At 42.0% G+C, this 21,612-nt stretch overlaps 1 protein-coding gene across 2 annotated transcripts; it reads left to right on the plus strand.

Annotated features, from left to right (window-relative positions):
- The first annotated feature begins 2,719 nt into the window (after window positions 1-2,719).
- On the plus strand, window positions 2,720-20,533 carry NFYB (nuclear transcription factor Y subunit beta). Of its 2 annotated transcripts, none has more exons than XM_082497504.1 (7): window positions 2,720-2,830; window positions 12,472-12,565; window positions 13,079-13,209; window positions 15,079-15,276; window positions 17,326-17,404; window positions 19,386-19,465; window positions 19,674-20,533. In XM_082497504.1, exons 2-7 carry the CDS (start codon window positions 12,472-12,474, stop codon window positions 19,704-19,706), a joined length of 615 nt encoding a protein of 204 aa, XP_082353630.1. In that variant the 5' UTR covers window positions 2,720-2,830; the 3' UTR covers window positions 19,707-20,533. The 2 variants fall into 2 exon arrangements, with proteins under 2 accessions (XP_082353630.1, XP_082353631.1); XM_082497505.1 differs by having other exon boundaries at window positions 2,740-2,858.
- The last annotated feature ends 1,079 nt before the right edge of the window (window positions 20,534-21,612 follow it).

Genomic DNA, 21,612 nt, shown 5'->3' on the forward strand with positions numbered 1-21,612 from the left:
GAGTTTGACAACAAACCTATTTCCAGTCTGTTATGCTCAGAATTTCACAGTAATAAGAACTCTGGAGAATGTTAAATGAACCCCCCACTACCACACAGTGCTAATTCTAAAAAAATCGTAATTTCTTATTTCAAACAGATACTTTCCCAAATGACAGAGTCCAGACCACAAGTAAGGCACATTTTGGAGCAGGCTGATACCTCTGTTGTGGTTTAAAGAAGCATACTTTCTCACCTTAGACAGCTTTCTTAGCTAATACCTACTAAGTAGAACAGAAGATACCTGAAGATTTTTATTTCCTTACTGAAAATTTCAGACACAAAATGACAACCTCACCAAATAGATCACAACTTCATAAAACTCTCCTAAATGTCACTGCAGTTAACTCCACCTGCTCTTGAACATTCTTCCCCTCTTTTTGTATAGACAGCATTTGAGCTGATCTAAAAGGAGAGGTAGATGGTGTACAGAATATGAAGAACACACTGCAGACTGGAGGCATTATATGCGAATGTGGAGAATATAAAATCTAAATGATGTGATGGGGAATTTGAGACTGTAGCTGATAAGCAGCTAGACAACAAAGCGACAAGCATTATACTAGATGATTTATCAATGTTCACACAAGACACCCCTGACATTGTACAGAGGGGAGATGCAGATCAGACACGTTGAAATACACCTTTTCAGGATATCTGGTATGAATAGAACACACAGTGCTGCAAATATATGGAGCTTGAGAATGCCCTTAGCATATGGATAAAATAATAAACTAATTAAAGACTGCACGGTAAATGCGTGACAGAAATTGTTACTGATGGAGGAACACAAGTTAAAATGTTTGTAATGGGGAATGCTGCCTTGGATTTGCTGGCTTCAGTTGGCTGACAAGTTTAACCAGAGTGCTGTTCTGTCACCAGTAACACTGAACACTTGTGCTGAATATGCTATCCTAAAGAAAAGTGTTGAGTAAAATAAGTGGATAAGTAGTTTTTCCATCAATACAACACTGATAAATGCCAGCAAAAACATCGCAGGAGAAACAATTAGTATTTTTCTTTCGAGTTTGAAAAATATGCAGTAGAAAGATTTGAGGGCCGCATTTTCAGGGAAAGATTCAGAATATCGACTAGCTGCTCAAAAAAGGGCTCTGTGCCCTGAAGAACCTGTATACAGATCAGCATTCATCTTTCCTCTCACTTGTGAAATTCTGTGCTGAGATGAGAGAATCCATCCAAAGGTCTTAAAACTGCACCACAAGATGAATAGTGTATCGTCATGATATTATATTTAGTGAACACAAGCTGTAAAATAGATAAAGGGGAAAAATGCATTCCCTAAGGTCCCAGAGTTAGTGAATGTTCTTGCATTACTTTACATCTTCTAGGCATTTTCAAAAAATTAACTAATTACTGCTCACAGTACCCAGCAGGCAGAATCAAGCCGCATATAGCATTTGCAGTAAAAACCCGAGGCCATGCAAAATTTGTCTCATTTGATGTATCAGTTTAAAGGCAACCCAGTCCAAATACATGAACAATTTGAGTGAATCTGAAATCTTTATGATATATGGAAACACATAAAAACTAATGTTGTTATGAGAAACCAAGTGGAAATGTGTAAGGTTTATTGAGTTTTGCTTTGTTTAAATCCAAATGCCAGAAGAAAGCTAGGAGAGGAATGTACTGTATTTATTAGGTGTCAACCAGAAGAATGCTAGCAGAGGCCATTGTGAAACATTATGAAACTCTCATGCCCGTTTAGGTAAAATGCTTAAGACCCTCAATTATTGAAGAATCACTATAGGTTATTAAGAACTGCACAAAACCAAATTATTCATTACCTCCATCGTGGAGATTGCACATACACACGTGCTGATGGCAGGTGTGCGGAATGTCTTTGGCTGCCTTCAGCAACAAGAAAAATCCCTCTCCCATTCTAGTGAACGGCAGGGTTGGCGGATTATGAAGTGTTTCATATACATGCTTCATAAGAGAGGTTTATAAATCTCAGTGGAGAATTCGGTCCAACTATCATCTTCACCCAGCAGCCCCTATTTCTTCCGAACAATGCCTGAAAGTGGAAGAAAAATGTGCTCTTTAGGCCCCGTATCACCAGGGGGAAACGATCCTTTCAGCTTTGCAGCGAGGTCTGCGTGAGACCGAGGAAGTCACTGGGGATGTAACGTCTTTTCCCCTTACCAAATGAACCCCGACGCGGGTGTAGGACACCTTTGAGCAGAGCTGAGGAACCCCTCGACCCTCTGTAAAAACAGCACCTGCCCGATGGGCAGCAGACCCCTGCCGCTCAGGTGATCAGGGGACAGGTCGGGGACAAATCCAGGGGGATACAGCCAGGGATGCCACTCTCTCCCCCCTCCCAGGGTCTCCTTCACCACAGCCCCGGGGACGAGCTGCCCCCGGTCAGCGACCCCCGCTACACGCAAACACCGCCACCAACAGCCCTGCGCCTCGCGGGGGAGGGCCGGGGACAGGCGAAGGAGCCTGGAGACGCACCCCGACAGCCGGTTTTACCTCAGCCCAGCCGCGGGCCCCACTTCGCCCCTCAGCGCGGGGGGGGGGGGGGGGGCGGGCCGGCCGCTGCCGCCGCCGGCCCCATAAAGGAGGCGGGCAGGGCCTTGCCGGGGCGGCGGCGGGAGGGAGTACGCTGAGGGGAAGAGCCGGCGAGCGTGGCGGGGTAGGCGGCGCGGAGGGAGGGCAGCCCGGCTGCGGGAAGCGGGGCTCCGCGCTGGGACTGGTTCCTTCGCAGCCATTTTCTGTCCAACCAAACAGCCGATTTGCGGAGGGAGCCAACCAGGGCCGCACTGGAGGTTTGTGCCTGGCTCCGGCCAATGATTGGTAACCGGTTCCACTGCAGGCTCGAATGAAATGTCCGTCTCCCTCCCCGGGCCCCGGCGCTGCCGCCGCGCCGCCGCCGCGGGGACCAGGAAGTGGGGGGCGGCAGCCCCCGGGCCCCGCTACCGGCCGATCGCTTCTTTGTGCGACCGGAGGCGCGGGGGCCGCGCGGCCGGGGGAGCGGAGCGGGCGGGCGGGTGGGGAGGAGGAGGAGGTGGAGGTGGCGGCGGTGGCGGCGGCGGGGCTTGGCAGGGGTGGCGGGGCAGCTGCCCCCGCTGGTGTCCCCCTCTCTCCGCGGGGTCGGGGGGGTGCCTCCTTCCCGCTCCCCCCCCCCCCCCCCTCCTCCGCGTCGGCTCCATTTTGTGGCCTAGGCGGCGGGGGAGGCGGAGACGGGAGCGCGGTTGCCCCGCGGCCGTATCCGCCGCGGGTCGGGCCGCGGCCGCCGGTGCGTGGGTCAGGCGGGGGCCTCGGCACCCCCGACCGCCCGCTGAGGTGGCGGCGGGGCGCAGGGCCTCCCACCGAGCCGGACCGCCGGCCGCCGTGACCCCTCGGTGGCGATTCCCTTCCCGCCTCCCGCCGGCCGCGCTCGGGCCACCTCAGGCCCCCTTCCCGCTGGCGGCATGGCGGGCGGGGGGGGTGGGAGGCGCTCAGCGGCTTTGTGGCGGCCGCGCCTCGTCTCGCCTCGCCGTGCGCAGGCGGAGGGGGCTCCGCTGCCTTTTGTTTTTGCCCGGCTATTGCCGCAGCTCGCTGAGCCCCCTCCCCTCGCCGCGGGAGAGGGGGGCCGGGGCCCCGCCGCGCTTCTGGCGGGTCCCCACCACGCCCCCGCTCCCTGGCCGGGCCGGGAGCCGGGCAGCGGGGCCAGAGCGGCCCGGCCTGCCGGACCCCGCCGCCTCCGCCGTTGACACCGAATTTTCCTTGAAGGTCTGGCGGTGTTTTGCGGGGATACGGAGTGTAGGGCGAGGCCCCGGGATGTGGTGAGAGTACTCGGGTGACTGTGAGGGCAGCCCGGTCCAGGCACGACGCTTCGAGGCGGGGGAGGGGGGGGGATAAGAAGCAGTGGTCTGCAGGGGGCTCCGGCTAAAAGCTGCCAGCCGGTGGGCAGGTTGAGGCGTGCGGCCTCTCCTCCCCACAGGAGTGGGAGGCCTGTCGGGGTCGGTAGGGAAATCACAGCCAAGGTGCTGTGATAACAATGAAGTGCTGAATAACTGGGGGCACGTTGTCTTGTTCGACTTGAAAGCAAGGGATCGTGATAGACGAGGTATCTATCGAGCAGATGGGAGCTAGGTGCAAGGAAGACTTTGAGGCTATTTGTGTAAGTAGGAAAGTTTCACCCCTTGTGCCCCTGCACTGGCTGCGGTTGCATCATTGAAGGGCATGAAATCAGGACGTGAGATCAATTGGCTGGCATAGCCGAGCAGCATCCACGGCTTACCCCGTAATACATGCAGCAGGTAGGAGAGAGATGGAACCCTGCCATTCTCTATGTCTACACAACTGTTGTGTGTTCAGCAAATGTTCTTGGGTGTACCTGTGTGTGCCAGCCACTGCTCCTTCCAGAAGTTATGTAGTTGGTGATCCCGAAGAATATTGTATCCACAGGCAATCGTATTGGAAAGTAAAATAATCATGTTCTAGTAATGTTTCTGCAGCTATTAAGATACCTAGGTTAAAGAAACCTTCCTACATCCCATTCTAGTACTACAAGCAACAGAAAATCAGTCAACTTGTAGCTTTACCAATTTCGTCAAGGCTTAACCAAAAAGACTTTGTTCTGCAAAGAATTGTCATGTAAAAGAGACCTAGTGTGCTTGGGTTGCTTTGGGGAGGGCAAAATAATTGATAACAATGACCCAAACATTTCTAGGCAGTAGGGGATTTAGAAATCTGGATTTCAGCCCTTGAATGGGCTATCTTATAAGTAGTAACCTTTGCCTATCTTGCTGATGGATAGAAGTTACTGTGAATTAAAAAAAAAATAATTGCCGCTTTCTCAAAAGAAGCTCAGGCAAAATGGAAGGAGCCGCTTGGGGCATTATTCACAGTCTGGCTTTAATTGGCTTGCAGGAATGGAGAAATGGTGTTTATGCATAATCATTAGCATAGTGTTCCTAAACAATAAGCTTAGTGATTACTTTATTTTTTTTTTGCTTCTGTAGCCTATGGCATGACAGTTGTAATGTTGAGGGAGGATCCATCTGTAATTCTCTGGGAGACCCAACATGGTTTAATGTGAATCATTATTTCTGAGGTCTGTGTGAGTCGCTTGTGCTCCACGTCAAGCGGGTGATTATATATGGTCCTGGCTGCTAGCATTTACACCTATGAAATTATATTTGAAAGAAGTCAAGAATACTGGATATTACTCTTTAGACTTTAATATTTGACAATTACAAGAGTTCAGAGTTTAATAGATAGCCTCTTATAGATGGTAATAATTACATGAAGGAAGGCAGTGTACAGAAGTAGAGTGAAAAAGATTGTCCAAGTCACTGTGAAGATATGAAACATGAAATACTATGAAACTTTCAAAGTCAGATATCTTGTTTTGTCAACATTTAAAAAAGGCTTGCAAGGCTCTTCTTTCAGTGCTTTCAAATGCAAATCTCTAATGTTACTGTTAAAATTTTATTTAGAAAGAAACTTGACTTTTCAGTACTGAGTTTTGCAATAGTACTTTAGAGAAACAGTGTTTGGAAATTGATGTTTTAGTGGCAGGATGCTTGTAAAAAGTGCAAAACATGACTGTACACACTAAACAACTTGTGTAAATAACATTGGTAGAATAAAAAGAAGTGTCAGCAAATTTTATAATTTTGACTGAAAATACTGGCCTGTCCTGAACTAGATTTGTAGATCTCTTACTTGCCCTATTGCTTGAGAGGAATAAGCTTCTTGGCACACTTGATGTACTATCGCAATGAAGGAAGAACATAACCAACTTACAAATGTTATCAAACTTATAAAAGAAAAAGGCAGGATTTATAGATTGCTGCTTTAATAAATAAACAAAAAATGCTAGAAAAGTATCAAAAACTTAATATGGAAATGTGATATGGAGCTTTCAGTCAGCGTTGCAGGAGGAAGGAGGTGCTGGTGCACTCTGTTCATCACTGCCCTCTTCCAGCTTCTGCAAAAGCAACAAAACTGCCTCCATTAATCCCATCTTTTCTCTCCAGCTTCTCTCTTTTACTGATTAAAAAAAAAGACATAGAAACTCAGTTTCTCCTGCTTGCTCTGTATCACTGATCCACTCCTACTTGATGTAAAAATGTATGCATTGTTAGTCCACCCATGTATATTGCAGCTTACCATGCTTGTGGACAGTTAGCCAGCCTAGTAAGGAGCCACTGCATACTCTAGCACAGCTGGATCCATGTGGTGGGGACTTGTGGCTGGTGACATCAGGGCTTGTAAGATGAGCCATAAAGTTGATAATACTTGTACATGGAAGGAGGAAAAGGCCCTGTTTGGATTTCATAAGGGAAAGGTTTCTTCACTGGGGTACAGCCTAGATGCTAACGAGCCTGAGTGACGCTGTCAGGTCCTCTCAGCATCAGTCCACTGCTCCTAATGTTATTCTGCTGTGGGGGAAAACACTGAACATGAGAGATTAGAGGAGCCTGAGATGGAGAGAGACAGTGCAGCATCTGTTTGTGTTCTAGGCACATGCTAAGCGGTTTTAGCTTTACATTTTTGTGGATCTGCTGGAACAAAGGGCTACAAAGATGATCAAGGGAATGGAGCACCTCTCTTATGAGGAAAGGCTGAGAGACCTGGGTCTGTTTAGCCTGGAGAAGAGAAGACTGAGAGGGGATCTCTTCAATGCTCTGAAGAGAGGTAGGGGAGAGCATCTGTCGTTCCGCCTGAGTGGCCAATCCAGCCCAAACCACAACAATATCTAAAGGGTGGGTGTCAAGAGGATGGGGCCTGACTCTTTTCAGTGGTGCCCAGTGACAGAACAAAGGGCAATGCGCACAAACTGCAACACAGGAAATTCCATCTCAACATGAGGAAAAACTTCTTTACTCAGAGGGTAACAGAGCACAGGAACAGGCTGCCCAGAGAGGTTGTGGAGTCTCCTTCTCGAGATATTCAAAACCTGCCTGGATGCATTCCCATCCAACCTGCTCTAGGTGACCCTGCTTTGGCAGGGGGGTTGGACTAGATGATCTCCAAAGGTCCCTTCTAACCCCTACCATTTCTGTGTGATTCTGTGATGTCCCATGAATGCATTTACCAGTTGGTGTTTCTTGCTGCGGGAGACACAGCTTTGCTGCCAGGTGAGAATTCAGTGGGAAATTAGGTTCTCCAGAAGTCATTGAAAAATACAAGGAAATTAAAATTTTATTTTCAATTTAAAAATATTTCTGTGTAGGAGCAGCAAGTTAGGGTGCAGAAAGCTTGAATAAAACTTTGTTGTCTCTGCTGTTATGTACCGCTTTACAGCTCTTCTGATAAGGTGTGGTGCAAAATTAATCTACAGTGGCTGAAGTGATTGCTACCTACAGCTTTAGTTTACTTACTATCCCTGTCCTGCTTCCATGGCAGGGAAAACTGTACCAAATGCTTCAGTTCGTTGCATATCATTTTTCTGCTGTTGCTTTTGTACAGGTGGCAGTTTTGGGAGAGAGACAGGGTGGATAAATACCATGTAAAGTGCTTAAGTCACAAGTGGCCTTTGTTTTTTCTTAAGGGACTGGTTTTGCAAATCATTGCCAGATAACTTCCCCATTCTGAAGACAAAAAGTTGGTTTCTTTGGTTCTATTTTTGCCTTTTATACTGATCTAAGTTTTAGACCCTTCCTCTCCTCAGTGCTAACAGGTCTGGGCTTGCATTCTTAATTAGTTATCATTTAGCTGAGCCACTGATACTGCTGTCTTAAGAGAGCTCTTAAGATTAAACAGGATGCAAGATTTACTTCAAGATACTGAGCTTTTATTAATTCAGTATAGATGTATTCTAGGAATAGTCTTGAGTTTGAGGCAGCTGACAGAAGCTTTTTTTTTTTTTTTTTAAACATCCTCCAGAAAATTTTCTACCAGATGTCAGTGCAGATCTGTATGCTCGTTCACTCGCATCTTATCAGTGAGTTTTCTTTGATGCCCTTGACCTGAAATTTTTCTCTTTTAATGTATTTCTTAGGCTAATTTCCCTCGGCCCATTCATTTGTTTATTCCTAGTAATATTCGTATTCATTAGAGATTAAAAAAAAAAACCAACCAAACAAAGAGATCACCACTACCAGAAAACTTCGTGCTGCTGCTCTGTGTTCAGATGCTTTTTGCAGTGTATCACTGAATATTTGAGTTGAGCGTCTGGTACTTACTTGGTTTCTCTCCATTATTGTTGATAAAAATCAGATGATGGCATGGTCACTTTAGAGACTGATGTGTTGTCGCTTCTGATATGCTTAGCTCTTAGTCTTGATTTAGTCAATATCTGTATGCTTGGAAGAGCTTTAGTGTTTTCTTAGTGCTAAAGGGTAGTGTACAATGTGCAGCTAAGTGCTTCTTGCAGATGTGTTTTGTGCTACCTGCTGCCATGTTCTACCTTGTTCTATGGACTAATTAGCAACAGTGTATTGAGTGCAGTGTTTTGTCATTTTCTGAGCACTGTATTGTGTTGTATATATCACAGACCTTGTGCCGAGCTGACAATTGGATATGTGGTGATTGACATGAGTTTTGAACATCTGAACTTAAAACTGTAATACTTAAATGTGTAACTGTGTTCATTATGAGATGACTAGGATAGCAGTGGCCACACTTTTCATGTGTCGTGTTTGTGTCATGCATTGGACTCCAATAAATACTAGTAGAGTGACTAGATGGTATATTAATTACAGTTGCTATATTCAGATGCCTACATCTAAATTTGAATTAAATGACAAAATTAAATCTGACTGAAATTCTTCCATCAAACTAATTTGGACTGAAGTATTGTGTAGACATGCCGTTTCTTTTCTCACCGCGAGGCCAGCCAAGCAGTGGAAGATGCTCCCAGGGTGGCTGGGGAGACTCTGTGGAGGTCTTCAAGATGTGGCTGTATAAAGCCCTGAGCGACCTGCTCTGAGCTGACCCGGCTTTGAACTAGATACTTCCTGAGGCCCTTTCCCGCCTGAATTATCCTGTGATCCTGGATTAGGACCTGGTTATGCTAAGCGTTATGCAGAAGGGTGTTATGCTGTCCATAATCCCTTGTCCCAAGGTTGTCCTGGCTGCTAAAAATGTTTCCTAAAGTAATGCCCACAGAAGTAATTTCAGTTGATGTTAAGCTGTCAGTGCCTGTTTTCTTTATCGGAGACTGATCCGCCTTTTTCTTTTGCAAGCCTTTTCCTGTCAATTTTGCTAATTGCTGTTTTGGATTCATAATGTTTATAAGCTTCCACTCAAATTCTGACTAATTGTAAAATAATACGTACTCTAAGTAGATATGGAAAAGAATAAAAGCAAAGATAATAATACCTTGAGGATGCATTAGTCCAATATGGCCCAAACTGTCTACAGATGCAGTAGAGGTTTAAAAGAGATTCAAGCAGGAGCTGGCTTTTGAAGGTGAGCTGGGCTAATGAAAGCAAGATGGTTTCTTAAATAATATTGCTGGATCTTGGCAATAAAGATTCAGACAGGGTAGCCTGCAGGATGGATGAGCAGAAACTGGTGAATTATCACATAACTGCAGAAATTTGAAGAATGTTTCAATCCTGAAACAAGCATTTTGGAAGGTATGTTTCATAGAAGACTGAAAAAGGAGAGGGGAAGAAACATCAAGGTGTTTAGAGTAGTACTGGGGCTGAGTAAACTTAACACTTAAAGTATGTGGAGACCCTAATTCCGAGTTAAATCCTAGTAGGAATCAGAAAGCCAAAACTGAGAACAAGATTGCCAGAAGTCCTACCTTAATTTTGGAGGTAGCTTTTGGGATTTACCAGACTGCAAAATGTTAATTGCTTCAAATTGTAGAAGGAAAAGAGAGAGACAGCTCTTTTAATGATAGGTGATGTCAGCTTTGGTGACCTTGACGTGCAGGATTGTGATATCCTTGCACTGTCATTACAGCAAGCTGAGTAAGCAAACTGCAGACCCTTTGGAAAATTGAAAAGCAAAGTTAAATCTCCCAACAAAGAGTCTGCAAAATGCAGACAAAGTGAATTTATGTGAAAGTTGGCACATGGAAACAAATGCTTAAAACGCTACCCTTCCTTTGGGCAGAGCTGCTGTGTAAGAAGCGAAACTGTTTTACAAAAGCCCATCAAAAAGGACCAGAAGGGCTTTAAAAGAAGCAATGTGTGCATGTGTGATATTGTGTACAATGGAGAAGAGATAGAAGGGTTGTGTATTTTTTTTTTTTTTTTTTTTTTTTTAGCTTAAGCAGCTCCTGAGGCTACATCCAGCTGTTGTAATATTGCCTTGGATGTGAGCAGCGCTTGGGTTACGTGCACATCTGTGGCCGAGTGTAGCGCCGGATGTTGCCTAAAGGTTTGAAAGCAAAACCCGGCCCTGTGGCCACAGGCAAAGTGCAGATCAGAGAGAGGTTAAATTGCTCAGATTTCTGGGTAGGTATAAAAATAGGAGACTGCTTTTCTCTCCCTCTTCAGGCTAATGGTTCTGGAAAGAAGGGAGCTGCATGGTCTCACCGACAATGACCACGTGACCCTTTGGGGCAGAGGTTTTCTGAAGACACCCAGGTACCTGCAGAGCTGGTGTAGGTGGGCGAGTGAGTCGAGCTGGGTTCTGCCTCCTGCGGGGCTCTGTGTCTGCCTTGTCAGTAAGACCGGCTGCTCGGGTTGGAGGCAGCTGGGGTGGGAAGGGGGAAGGATGGGAAGTGCTGGTCCAGAGGAGGAACTGCAGGAAGTGTAGAATGGGAATAGAAAAGCTAATTTTCTAGCAAACAGGTAAATAAGCAAATGCTAACAGAGCTGTTTGATGCTAAACATAGCCAGGAAAATCTGGGGCAAAGGTGAATCTGGTGCTATGCATCTAAACATGTTAAATACCTTTGTATTTGTGTGCCAGTGTTGAAAGAGTTTGCAAGTGCTGGGAACCCTTTTTCCCTCCATAATTTTTGCATTGTTTCCTCGCTCCAAGAGCAGCATTATTAAAGCACATGACTGCAAAAATACAACAATACAAGAAAAAAAAAAAGACATTTTGAAAGCATGGGAGCTAAGTGTTCTGCAAAAATTTGTTTTTAATATACTAATTTTCAAGACACAACTGGAAAAAAGTCAAGATTGTGCAAGATTGTGAGACTTGAATTTAAACTTACATTTGGAACTGCTAATAAAATAGCTCCTTTGAAAGTGGAACTGTTGTCTGCCATGATTCTATATAAGTGTAAGCTTTCTACTGAGCACCTGATGATAGCGTTTAAGGAAGCTTGTTATTCCTGTAAAAAAGCAAAATGTAATCTGGTAAGAGGTTACCTGGGCTAAAGCATTTGCTGTCGCAGAAATGCACGTATATCTGCATGTTGTGTATGCTGGCAAAATCTGGATGCAAAGGACAGCGATGTGTTGGGGTCCTGTATACCTGTGGCAAGTCCTCACTAAAGAGGTGTGAGCTTCCAAGGAACGTAGGAGGCACCTTCACCTCTTTCACCTCTGCAGAAGGAGGAAGTGCTGTAGAGTTCATGTCCTTAAGTGGTGCGACAGCAGGCTGCTGAGGAACCTCTGGGCCACAGCCTCGGTCCAGAGCAGCACTGCGAGACCTCTTTACTTGTTCACAAAGTAGATTTTCTAGCAATCACTGAGACTTGCCAGCAAACGGCTGCTGAAGGTCTTGGTGATTTTGCCTCCGTTGGAAGGGGGAAGGCAGGAAGGGCACACTTCACCCAGACTCCTCCAGCTGAAACATGGTTGGTGCCTCCTGGGACAAAGGTCCCTAGCCAGGAAGGGAAGTGCTGGCTCTTTTGGCTTCTCTCTTTCTCCTGGCAGTCAAACTACCTATTAAACTGTGAGCCAGTTTCTAAAGCCTCGAGTAGAAGACTTCTCGTTGGCAACCATGTAAGAATGTTCTGAGAGGAACACAGAAGGATGCTCAGAGAAGTGAGGTGGGACAGAAGCAGGGAAAGCAAGAAAAATGTGACTTAGAAGACATCTAAGAGTGACTGATGCCTCAAAGAGGATGAGGATGTAGAGCTGGTTCTGAGGTCTGGCTAGGAAAAGTTTGTCAGTGGGCTTGACAAAAGCTGTTTGGGTGTAGGGTAATGGTGAGCGAAGGATGTGCCCTGTGTAATAATTGTAGGTAAAGTATTCAGTGAGCAGTGGGCTGGCCTTAGGTTTTGAGGGTTGTTGAGATAACCAGAGGGCCTTGACCTGTTCTAGTCAGACTCTCATGTGAACAACACAAAGTTATTACACATCTGCGGCATGAACCAAATGTTTCTGTGTCTGTGGTTGAATTTTTGGGGAAGCTTCACAAAAAAATTTCACTATTTTCACTGTTAGTAAAGCTCAATAATGAGAGAGAGTGTAGTGTTCTCAAATGGCAATGTATTTATACCTTGTATAACTTAGTCTCATAATTCTAAGGTGATTAAAGTGCTGTTTTAAAGCAATAGCTATGCTTACAGTGTAACAAGCATACCTGAAAGGTTTCATTTTTCTGGTTGTAGATGGATGGCGATAGCTCCACAACGGATGCTTCTCAGTTAGGAATTGCTGGAGATTACATTGGTGGCAGTCACTATGTGATACAGCCTCATGATGGTAAGACATGTAACAGTAAATACTACTATTTCTCTGAGTCTCTGTGTGTGTGTGTGTATGTATATGTATATCCTTCCTATTCTTGTATAGTTCTCTGCTATCTTCTGTCAAGCTAAGAATTTGCAATTGTTTGTATTCATAGTGCCTTACTGTATAAAGCATTTTTTTTGCAGTCTGAAGGTGGAGGGTGAATTTTTCAGTGTTGACACTGTGTCCTTCAGGGTGATGACAAAAAAAATGGATGTTCTAGGAAACAGCTTTTATTCTGATATGACATTAAGAATGCTTGGTGTTCAGCAGCCACATACATTTCTGTGAGTAGTATGATAAAGATGATATCAAACACCCATAAAAGCAGCTTGGTGTTACATCTATTTTAAAAATTATTTCCACAATGTTAATACACTGTGCTTTCAAAGGTCTTCATCCTTTAGTGTAAGATTTTAAACTGAATTAATTATTGCCTGCTGTCTATCAAATACAATTTCTGTTAACTTTTCTTTATTTCATTAGACACAGAGGACAGCATGAATGATCACGAAGATACAAATGGTTCAAAAGAGAGTTTTAGAGAACAAGATATATATCTTCCAATTGCAAATGTGTCAAGGATAATGAAAAATGCCATACCGCAAACCGGAAAGGTAATACTCTTGTCTGGTAAAGAAATTGTGTTAATGAGTTTTATTCCTTCCTCTGAGTGAACTTGAGCTGGTAGAACAATATATTTTTTCTGAATGATCCTGGTTTATGGGAGAAAAGCCTTATAAAAGAAAAGGAAAACAAACAAACAAACAAAAAAAAAAAAACCCAAACGAGCAGGAAGTGATTGAGACCAAGTCTTAGGTTTCTGAAAGCTTTTAGTAACTGCTGCAATTAGAGTATCCAGAACAGTGCTCTCCACAGAGCTTTCAAGAGCTTTCTTTTTCCAACATGTGTTCTCTGAAATTCTCTTAACGGTTTGGGCTTGATGACAATCTCATATCAGTAACGATATTTTCTACGCAGTTCTCGTACAAAATTTAATCTGCTTTTATTGAGATGCATAAAATTTGGAATGAGTGGATCATTGTGGATGAAACAAAAATCCAGTCCTCATCCTGAAGGAAGGAGAATGATTAGTCTTCCATTGCCCAAATCTTTACATACCCAAATGCCAAAATTACCTAAGTCTACCTTCTCCATGTAGCAGATAATGCTAGATAATAAAAGACTTATTTTATTTCTTTCTTCGAAGAATAGACTTTTTAATCCATTCTGCTGACCTGTTGATTGTGTGTTTGACCGTTCCACCTGTTTATCTTAAACCTTTGCAGGGCTCTTATTATTCGCTGTTTCTGTATTGTATTCCAGTACAATTCCTGCCCCAGTAACATTTCCTCTAGCTAAAGCTAATTTCCTCTTTATTTCTCTTTTTTTTTTTTTTTTTTTTTTTTGAGATCACTCTAAATAGAAGCAAGACATAATTTACTTGCATCTGCTTGTGCTTTCGTAGTGTTCAGGGCTTTCTAGAGATCTGGTTGTTACATTTATATCTTTGCTGCGAAAATCTCTTCAGTAGTCCATATTGTCTAAAAATTTATGACATCAGGATGAGATTTCTCAATAATTTAGCATATGGGATGTTGAGCTATCTTTAAAAATCAGGGGAGGTTTTTGTGAAAAACTGCAAGGGAAGCTGCTGGCTGATGAGTACTTCTGAAAATTTTGCCCTATGTGTCTGAAAATATCAGAGGAACTAGTGAAGATTCTACATACAGTTACTGCTTCGTTATTGTTTTTAAGTACAAACAGGTTCTTCCCATGTGAAGAATAAGAATCTTCATTATTACAATCCTTCAGTTGGTTCTTGTCAGCTTCCCAAACAATCATGAGTAGTAGTACTTGCTCTCATTTTAAGTCAGGTAAATTACTTTTGTCCAGCTGAAAACCATAATCAAATTTATTTATTTCATTCTTGCCAGGGGCATATGTTTCTTCATTTGAATTCTCATTTGGAAAATTTATACCAGAATATTAAAGCATTAGAGAGGCTCGCTGCTAGGCATATATTCCAGTCCCTCAATCTGGTCAGGATAAAAATACTTGTTATTGCTGAATTTGTGGGAATGTACTGCAATGGGGTTGGAACTGCTGAGTCTATTAAAAGGAAGACGGAAATGGGCTATGACACTGTCATGAACGGGTTTAAAGAGAAGGCGTAGGTAAGCAAAGTAAGCAACACTGACATGCATATATATGTAAAAGCTTGTACAGAACATAGTTATGACTTCAGGAGATCTTGACAGTTGGCTGTGCTGCTTGAAATCATAAAACTTCGGTTAAAATCATGTTGCAGCTGTGCTTACATAGAGCAGTGATGACATCCAGTGGTTCCCTCCTGTGTTGCCTAAATGGGTATTATTATCAGGTTTTGGGATGTTTTGTTTATTATTGAGTATATTCTTCTGTTTGGGTTTTTTAAATCTTCTTATGTCTTGATTAATCATTTTATGATGCTTTTTTCTTACTAGATTGCTAAAGATGCAAAGGAATGCGTGCAAGAGTGTGTAAGTGAATTCATCAGCTTTATAACGTCAGAAGCAAGTGAGAGGTGTCACCAAGAGAAAAGAAAGACCATCAATGGGGAGGATATTCTCTTTGCTATGTCTACTTTGGGGTTTGATAGCTATGTTGAACCTTTGAAGTTATACCTCCAGAAATTCAGAGAGGTTGGTATATGCTTCAGTATTTCCTCATTTGTTTAACCTGGTTGTGTTTATCCTTAGCTCCCTGTCATTGTAACTGCATAGTGCATAACTTGCACGGTATCTCACAGCTATTGTCAGGGACTAATGTAATGTTGAAAAACATTCCAGAGGATATTAAGAGAAAAAGGAGTAAGTAAGCATTTTGGTTAGACTTGCTGATTCAAAGTAGTTCAAGCTTTCAACTGAATAAATTCTCTAATATATTGCTGGTAGTAAATCACTCTGTTCTTTAAAGGTGCTTAATAAGAATACTTAATTTGATCTTTGGGTTCAGTCAATAAAACTGTACTAGACTGCATCCTCTGAGGAACTAGCCTGATGTCTATTGTTTGTGCTTCAGATCTGCAAAAGAAAAAGTTGTTTTTCTCATGTTAGCCTTCCATGTGAATCATTATTCTATCTGATTCAATGTTTGGGTTTGTTTTTTTTTTAATCGTTTTTTTTTTAGCCTGTCCCTCAGTTTGTTTTTGATATATAGTGCATGCTAGGTATGTGATCCAACTTTAGCAGAAAGTGGCTTTTTTTTCCTTTCAGCATTTTAAACTTTTTGGAAAAGTAGTTGCTTCTGCTTGAGTTTTTTGTTCTTGTCCCTTGTTCCCCTGCCTCCTGTCTGGAGATGGATGAGAATTATGCTTGCTTGCTTCTTTACTTTGGTGTTCTTTTACATCAGAATACCGGATTTAACTAGACAAATCAAAGGTATTTTTATCCAGTGTACTTCTCTTCCTCATAGTCCTGAATGAAGAAGTTGTTCAGGGTTAAAATAATCCCAGGGAGAAAAAAAATCAAAGGAAATTAATTTTTTTTTTTTTTTTTTAAATGTGAGTGCCTCTGTTGGTATGGCTGCTTGGTTTTACTGGCATGAGTGAAGCAGATATGTCTAAATTGGCAGTGCTGTAGATAGAGATGCTCTTCAGACTTTCTTTGTTCTGTGAACCCAAGGTTTTTAATTAATGGGGTCAGATGCGCTAGTAATATTTAATTTGCTGGTAGCACTCGAAGCTTCACCTTCCCAGAAAGTCACTTGGTGTGATAATTGAGTAACAGGCGGTGTAATCTAAAAGTATACTGCTGTGTGTTATCTCTTTCCAGTTCTGTGTAGCAGTTGCACGTGCCATATGTGCTGTATGTGCTTTAATTAAAAATGCGAGTAGTACCTAACTAGTTTCACTACTTCTGGAGAAGTCTGAAGTGGGTCTATGCTACTTTTATTCTGATGTGACTGTTTTTGCAGATATGTATGCTGTGGTAGCAGAGTAGTGGGATTGGGTTTTAATTGGGTGGATGGATTGGATGGTTTTGCTCATCAGTTTTAAACCTCCACTCCAGCTAGTTCTGTCTTCACGGTACCATATACAGTGAGGTAATTCTGCTTTGTAGCTTAGTATTTAGTCTACATCAAACAGTTGAAGAGAATACTTTTTATACCTGTATTATTTTCATAGATGTTCTTATGTAATAGCATAGAGCATCAAACTTGATACTTGTAAAACTGCATGCAGATGACTGGGAGCCTTTGCTTTCTGTGCTGATACCCTTTCTGGCTGTAGCCCTTGATGTGGGAAAAGAAATCCAATGTCTTGGTTCTAAATGTCAACTCTTAGCTGTGTGATGATGGCACTTATGTGTGGTTGGTAAGCAAACGTTGCCCATTCTCAGTAGTTCTGAGATTCTGTGACTTCTTGTAAATGCTCTTAACTGCCCCTTCTGGATTACTGCAGATCTTTCTGCAGAAGGTGAAAGCCTTTCTTAAACTACACAGTCCTAGTTTGCAGAATTTTTGGTTTTGAGGAGTATGGCTGAGAAGAAAAACACTTTTTGTATATTCTTTTACTTATGAATGTTCTTAAATCCAATAGAGTTTTACAGGTCTTGGATTTCAAACGCCAGCTGCTGCACAGTGACTCTTCCGCAAGTTCCAAACCTTGGCTATAGCTCCTTGGGGTCTTGAAACAATCTCAATCCAACTGCACTCTAACACATTTCTCCCTTCCCCCCTGCCCCCTCCAGGCAATGAAAGGAGAAAAGGGAATTGCAACAGTTACAACTGGAGACGGTCTAAGTGAGGAGCTCACAGAGGAAGCATTTAGTAAGTAATACTTTTTAACTTATTATTACCGTGGGTTTTCTAAAAACAGCACTTCCTTTAGACATCAGAACTCTTACTCGAGGAATATATCCTGGACTGGCCACGTGTTACATCTGTGATCCATTGAGATTCTCATTTGAGATGTCTGGAGGATTACCTGTGCTTAGATAAACTCCTTCCAGTCAGTAGAATTTATGGTGAGAATGAAGTAATGTAGTGATAAATGATGACACTCTAGTAATAGCTAATGTTAACTGTGAAAGATTTTTAAATGCATACATTAGTGACAGTATTTTTTCTCTACACTTAAACACAGATTGTAATGAAAGGTGCAAACTATTTTGAGAAATGAGCCGGAGAAGAACATAATTTTCATTTAATTCTAAAACAGTATTTCTTATATTCAAAAGAATGCACAGATTGGCAACTAAAAGGTGTAGGGCAAGGAGTATCATATGCATTCATTGTAGTTTTTCTTCCTTATACTGTGAATTAAAGCCTGACACTTGTTGGGACTTGGGACAACCAAAACATTGGTTTTGTTGATGGTGGATTCTTGCATGTAGTCTTCACCTTGGCTTTCCAGTGTTACGGGCTGGAAATACTGAAGCTGATACAACAAGAATTAGGAAGCACAGCTCTAGTCATACCTACTGATGAGATTTAGTTTTTCAAATTTCTGATAAACCTTCTGTTTTAAATCACTGGTAAACTACTGACCTAGCAAAAATTGAAGGCGTGAGGACTGAAATTACCTGTTCAGGGTCTGAAACACACTTTGCTCCCAGTATGATGACTTTGGCTATATAAAAGAGTACTGACTCTTTGGGTCTCTCCTAGCCTGGAAGATAAGCTCATAAAACTGGCTGGAAATTAAGAATCTAAACCTAAATATTGCGGGGGATTTACAGAAAGCTTATTCTTTTTTTAATATGACTATTTTAATTTTATAATTATAGATTAGGCAATGCAACTAGTAAACTCTCATCTGTACTCACTCATATGTAATAGCTTTGGTTCAGAAGTAGTAAGACACTAGCACAACTATATGCCCAACTTAGTTACCTTGGATACATTGCTAATGGCTTCTGGATTCCAGCTGTTGGGAGTCTGCCCAGCTTGAAAGCTTGTCAAATCAACATATAGAAATAGTTCTAAAAGCTTTATTTTGTATCTATTCTGATTTGCACTTCAAGCATTTAAACTGCAGCTCAGGAGTTGCAGGAGAACGTGTAGGTGGAAACTTGTGATTGTGTCTGCATCCAGTATCTTGTTTTGTATGGGCAAAGAGTCAAATTCACAAAAAGTTTCTCCTCTGGGTGCTCATGCTCTGCTTAGCCTGAGTACAATGGCCACCAGAAAATGGAAACAAAACAAAACAAACAAAACAAAAAAAAAGAATCTGTGGATCCTCTGTCCCCTTCCCAAATTTGATATGATCCTTATTAAACAACGCTGCCTTTCATGGGGCTTCCACATTACAGAGTCGCTGATGGATCCTGTTTTATAAAGCAGTGCAATGTTTTCATTGACTTCTTCATGCACATGTACGCTGATCTTGTGTCTAAAGAAAACAAACTGAATTCTCCAGGTTTCTTGGGATATTGAATGCTGGAGATTGCTTTTTCAGTGGTCAGGGTGGCAAACTGCTCCAGTTGCCAGTGTACAGCTCTCTATGTTCTGCTTCAGATATGTACAGAAGAACAAAAGTGCAGTCTTACTTTTAGGTTATCTGATGCAAAATTAAGTTGAATTTTGTTTCTTGGGTGTTTCTTAATGGGAATAAACCTGTTTACTTTTAAGATTGAGTAACAAGTATGTCTATACACAGTGTAGGGTTGTAGCTGTCAGGAGAGGAATGGCTGCATAGTCCTGGAATGAACCACAAATAAAGGTTATTTAATGGTGACAGACACATCAAACAAGGCTCTGTGTATGCTGCAGTTCCTGACTAACTTTCTTAAAATGCTCTTTCTTTCAGCTAACCAGTTGCCAGCAGGCTTAATAACCACAGACGGCCAACAGCAGAATGTTATGGTCTACACAACATCATATCAACAGGTACTGTATCCCCTCCCCTACTCTCCCTTCCGCTGCTAAAATTCAAATGCTTATTCAACTGCCCTATTCTGAAAGATAATTAACGTTATTTAGTCCTTTGGTGGTGGCTGTCGTGACGTTCCAACACTGTGACAATTCAAGGCTGTTAGCTGTGGTGCAGTTTCAAAAAAGGTGCAATTTAATGTGAGTTTGCGTTTTCTTTCTCTAGATCTCTGGTGTGCAACAAATTCAGTTCTCATGATTTGAAGAAAACTTTGGATCTGGGAACACGAGATGGAAAAGCCCTGCAACTTTAACAAAGAGGCAGTTTTAATGACTGGTGAAGAGATTTATCTCTTTGTATATTAAATAGCTGTAATGTAGCTACCTGAAGCTTGACTAATTGAGGTGTGAGTTCTGACTCAAATCTTTTTCATGATGATTTTAAAAAAAAAAAAAAAATTGGATTTTAAAGGTATTAAAGTATTTTTGTTTTGTACAAGAGTTTGTTGCTCTGTATAACTCCTGTATGCATTGTATATTGCAATTTATTACTGTCAGAGATTTGTAGACAGTTTCTTATTTTCATATTGAATCATGTTACTTTTGTAATTCAGGTAAACAGCTGGGTTAATTCATGTTTACCCTTTGAATAAAATTGTAAGGGTAAAGTTCATTTTTTGAATGCAAGTTGCCTTTATTATAAAGATTGAGTTGGTCTCGGTTACGTAACTTGTCTTGCATGACAACCTCATCTAACTTTACATATCAGCATATTTATTGAAACTTTGAAAGGGACTTTTTCCTCATGAAACTAGCAGCTCAAAAGAAATGCTACAATTGTTGTTTTTTTTTTTTATGTAACTTCAGAATTAAATGTTAATCAAAAACAACCAATGCTCTACTACATTTAGAGACTTAGGGCTTATGAACAGTGTTGACGAAAACATTGATGTGTGCGATGCAGGTCTTCATTTCATTTTTTTTTTTTTTTTTCAGTTGCATTAACTCTCCTTAGACTGATTTTGATATATTTAAGGTGGTCTTTGTGCTACTGCAATAACTCTTCCTTTTTATGTATGATTTTTAGAATCCAAAACGTAGAAATTCAAGGAGGGGGGAGGGGGGGATTTTATAGTCCTTTGTGGTAAAAGATCTCATTTTAACTTTTTACTGAAAAGTTTTAAAGTTTCTTGTGAGACTGTGGGAATTCAACTGTGTTAGTGACTTTCTGTGTACAGGGCTGGGTGTGATGTGTGTGTGCGCGCACGCGCGAGTGACTGAAACTTGAACAAGTGATACAGATCTGAAATGGAAGACAGACTACTAGTTTGCTGTCTCTTTCCTGGTTTTGCAATAAATGCTACCTAGATAATGTAGTTCTATATATTTAGTGAGCTGTTCCTAGTAACATAGCTGTTTCTTTAAAAATGGGGTGGGTGATTTTGTTAGATGCAGTGTCTTAGCCTGCTAGGGTAGGGGTGGTGGGTTTAGTAATATATCTTATTCAGACTGAATTTTGGGACCTTTGATCTTTTTACTGTTTGCAGTGGACTGAAATGTAATATAATAATTATCTTTCCACATATGTGTCATTAATTTAAGAAAACCACATCTTGAATCTGTTGCCATATAATTTCTTGCTGGTTTTGTCCTTTTTTATTTTTTTTTTAATTTTTTTAAGAAAAAAAAAAACTTTTTAATATTGGGAAAATAGTTTAAGACATCCCAGAAGCCTAAAATTGCCAGTTCTTTGCTAAACAAAAATTTTATGTATGTGGAGATTTGAACAGTGTTTCTTACAAATCAGCATCGTGCTGGCAGAGCCTCTGGAGGTGATCCAGTGTATTCTGTGGCGATCTGGGTGGATGTCCTGGGTTTTGTGGCAGTCTGTCAATCTTCAGCAGCTATGACTGAACAAATGGAGTTTTTCATTAAATGTACAAATGAATAACACAATCCCTACACGAGCCCCTTCTGTTTGTATTCTGTTTATTTCAGGCCGTCATACCCTGTTCTAGATGTTCCCGTATTTGCAATGGAAAAAGCTGTGATCGCAGCTAAGGAGAAGCTAGGAGAGTTTTAGCAGTTGGATGTGCCTAAAGGGGACTGAGGTCATCTGTCACACTTGCTTGAAACCACCTACATTTTTCAGTCCGCTGTCTCTT

This window comes from Vanellus vanellus (assembly GCF_965231255.1).
Source record: "Vanellus vanellus genome assembly, chromosome: 1".
NCBI lineage: Eukaryota > Metazoa > Chordata > Aves > Charadriiformes > Charadriidae > Vanellus > Vanellus vanellus.

Excerpts from the sequence above, each read along its gene's own strand:
- NFYB (XM_082497504.1), top strand. The coding sequence starts at position 12,472 with ATGGATGGCGATAGCTCCACAACGGATGCTTCTCAGTTAGGAATTGCT. Across the intron at positions 12,566-13,078 it reads TGTGATACAGCCTCATGATG|ACACAGAGGACAGCATGAAT; the intron begins GTAAGACATGTA and ends TTATTTCATTAG. Across the intron at positions 19,466-19,673 it reads ACACAACATCATATCAACAG|ATCTCTGGTGTGCAACAAAT; the intron begins GTACTGTATCCC and ends TTCTTTCTCTAG.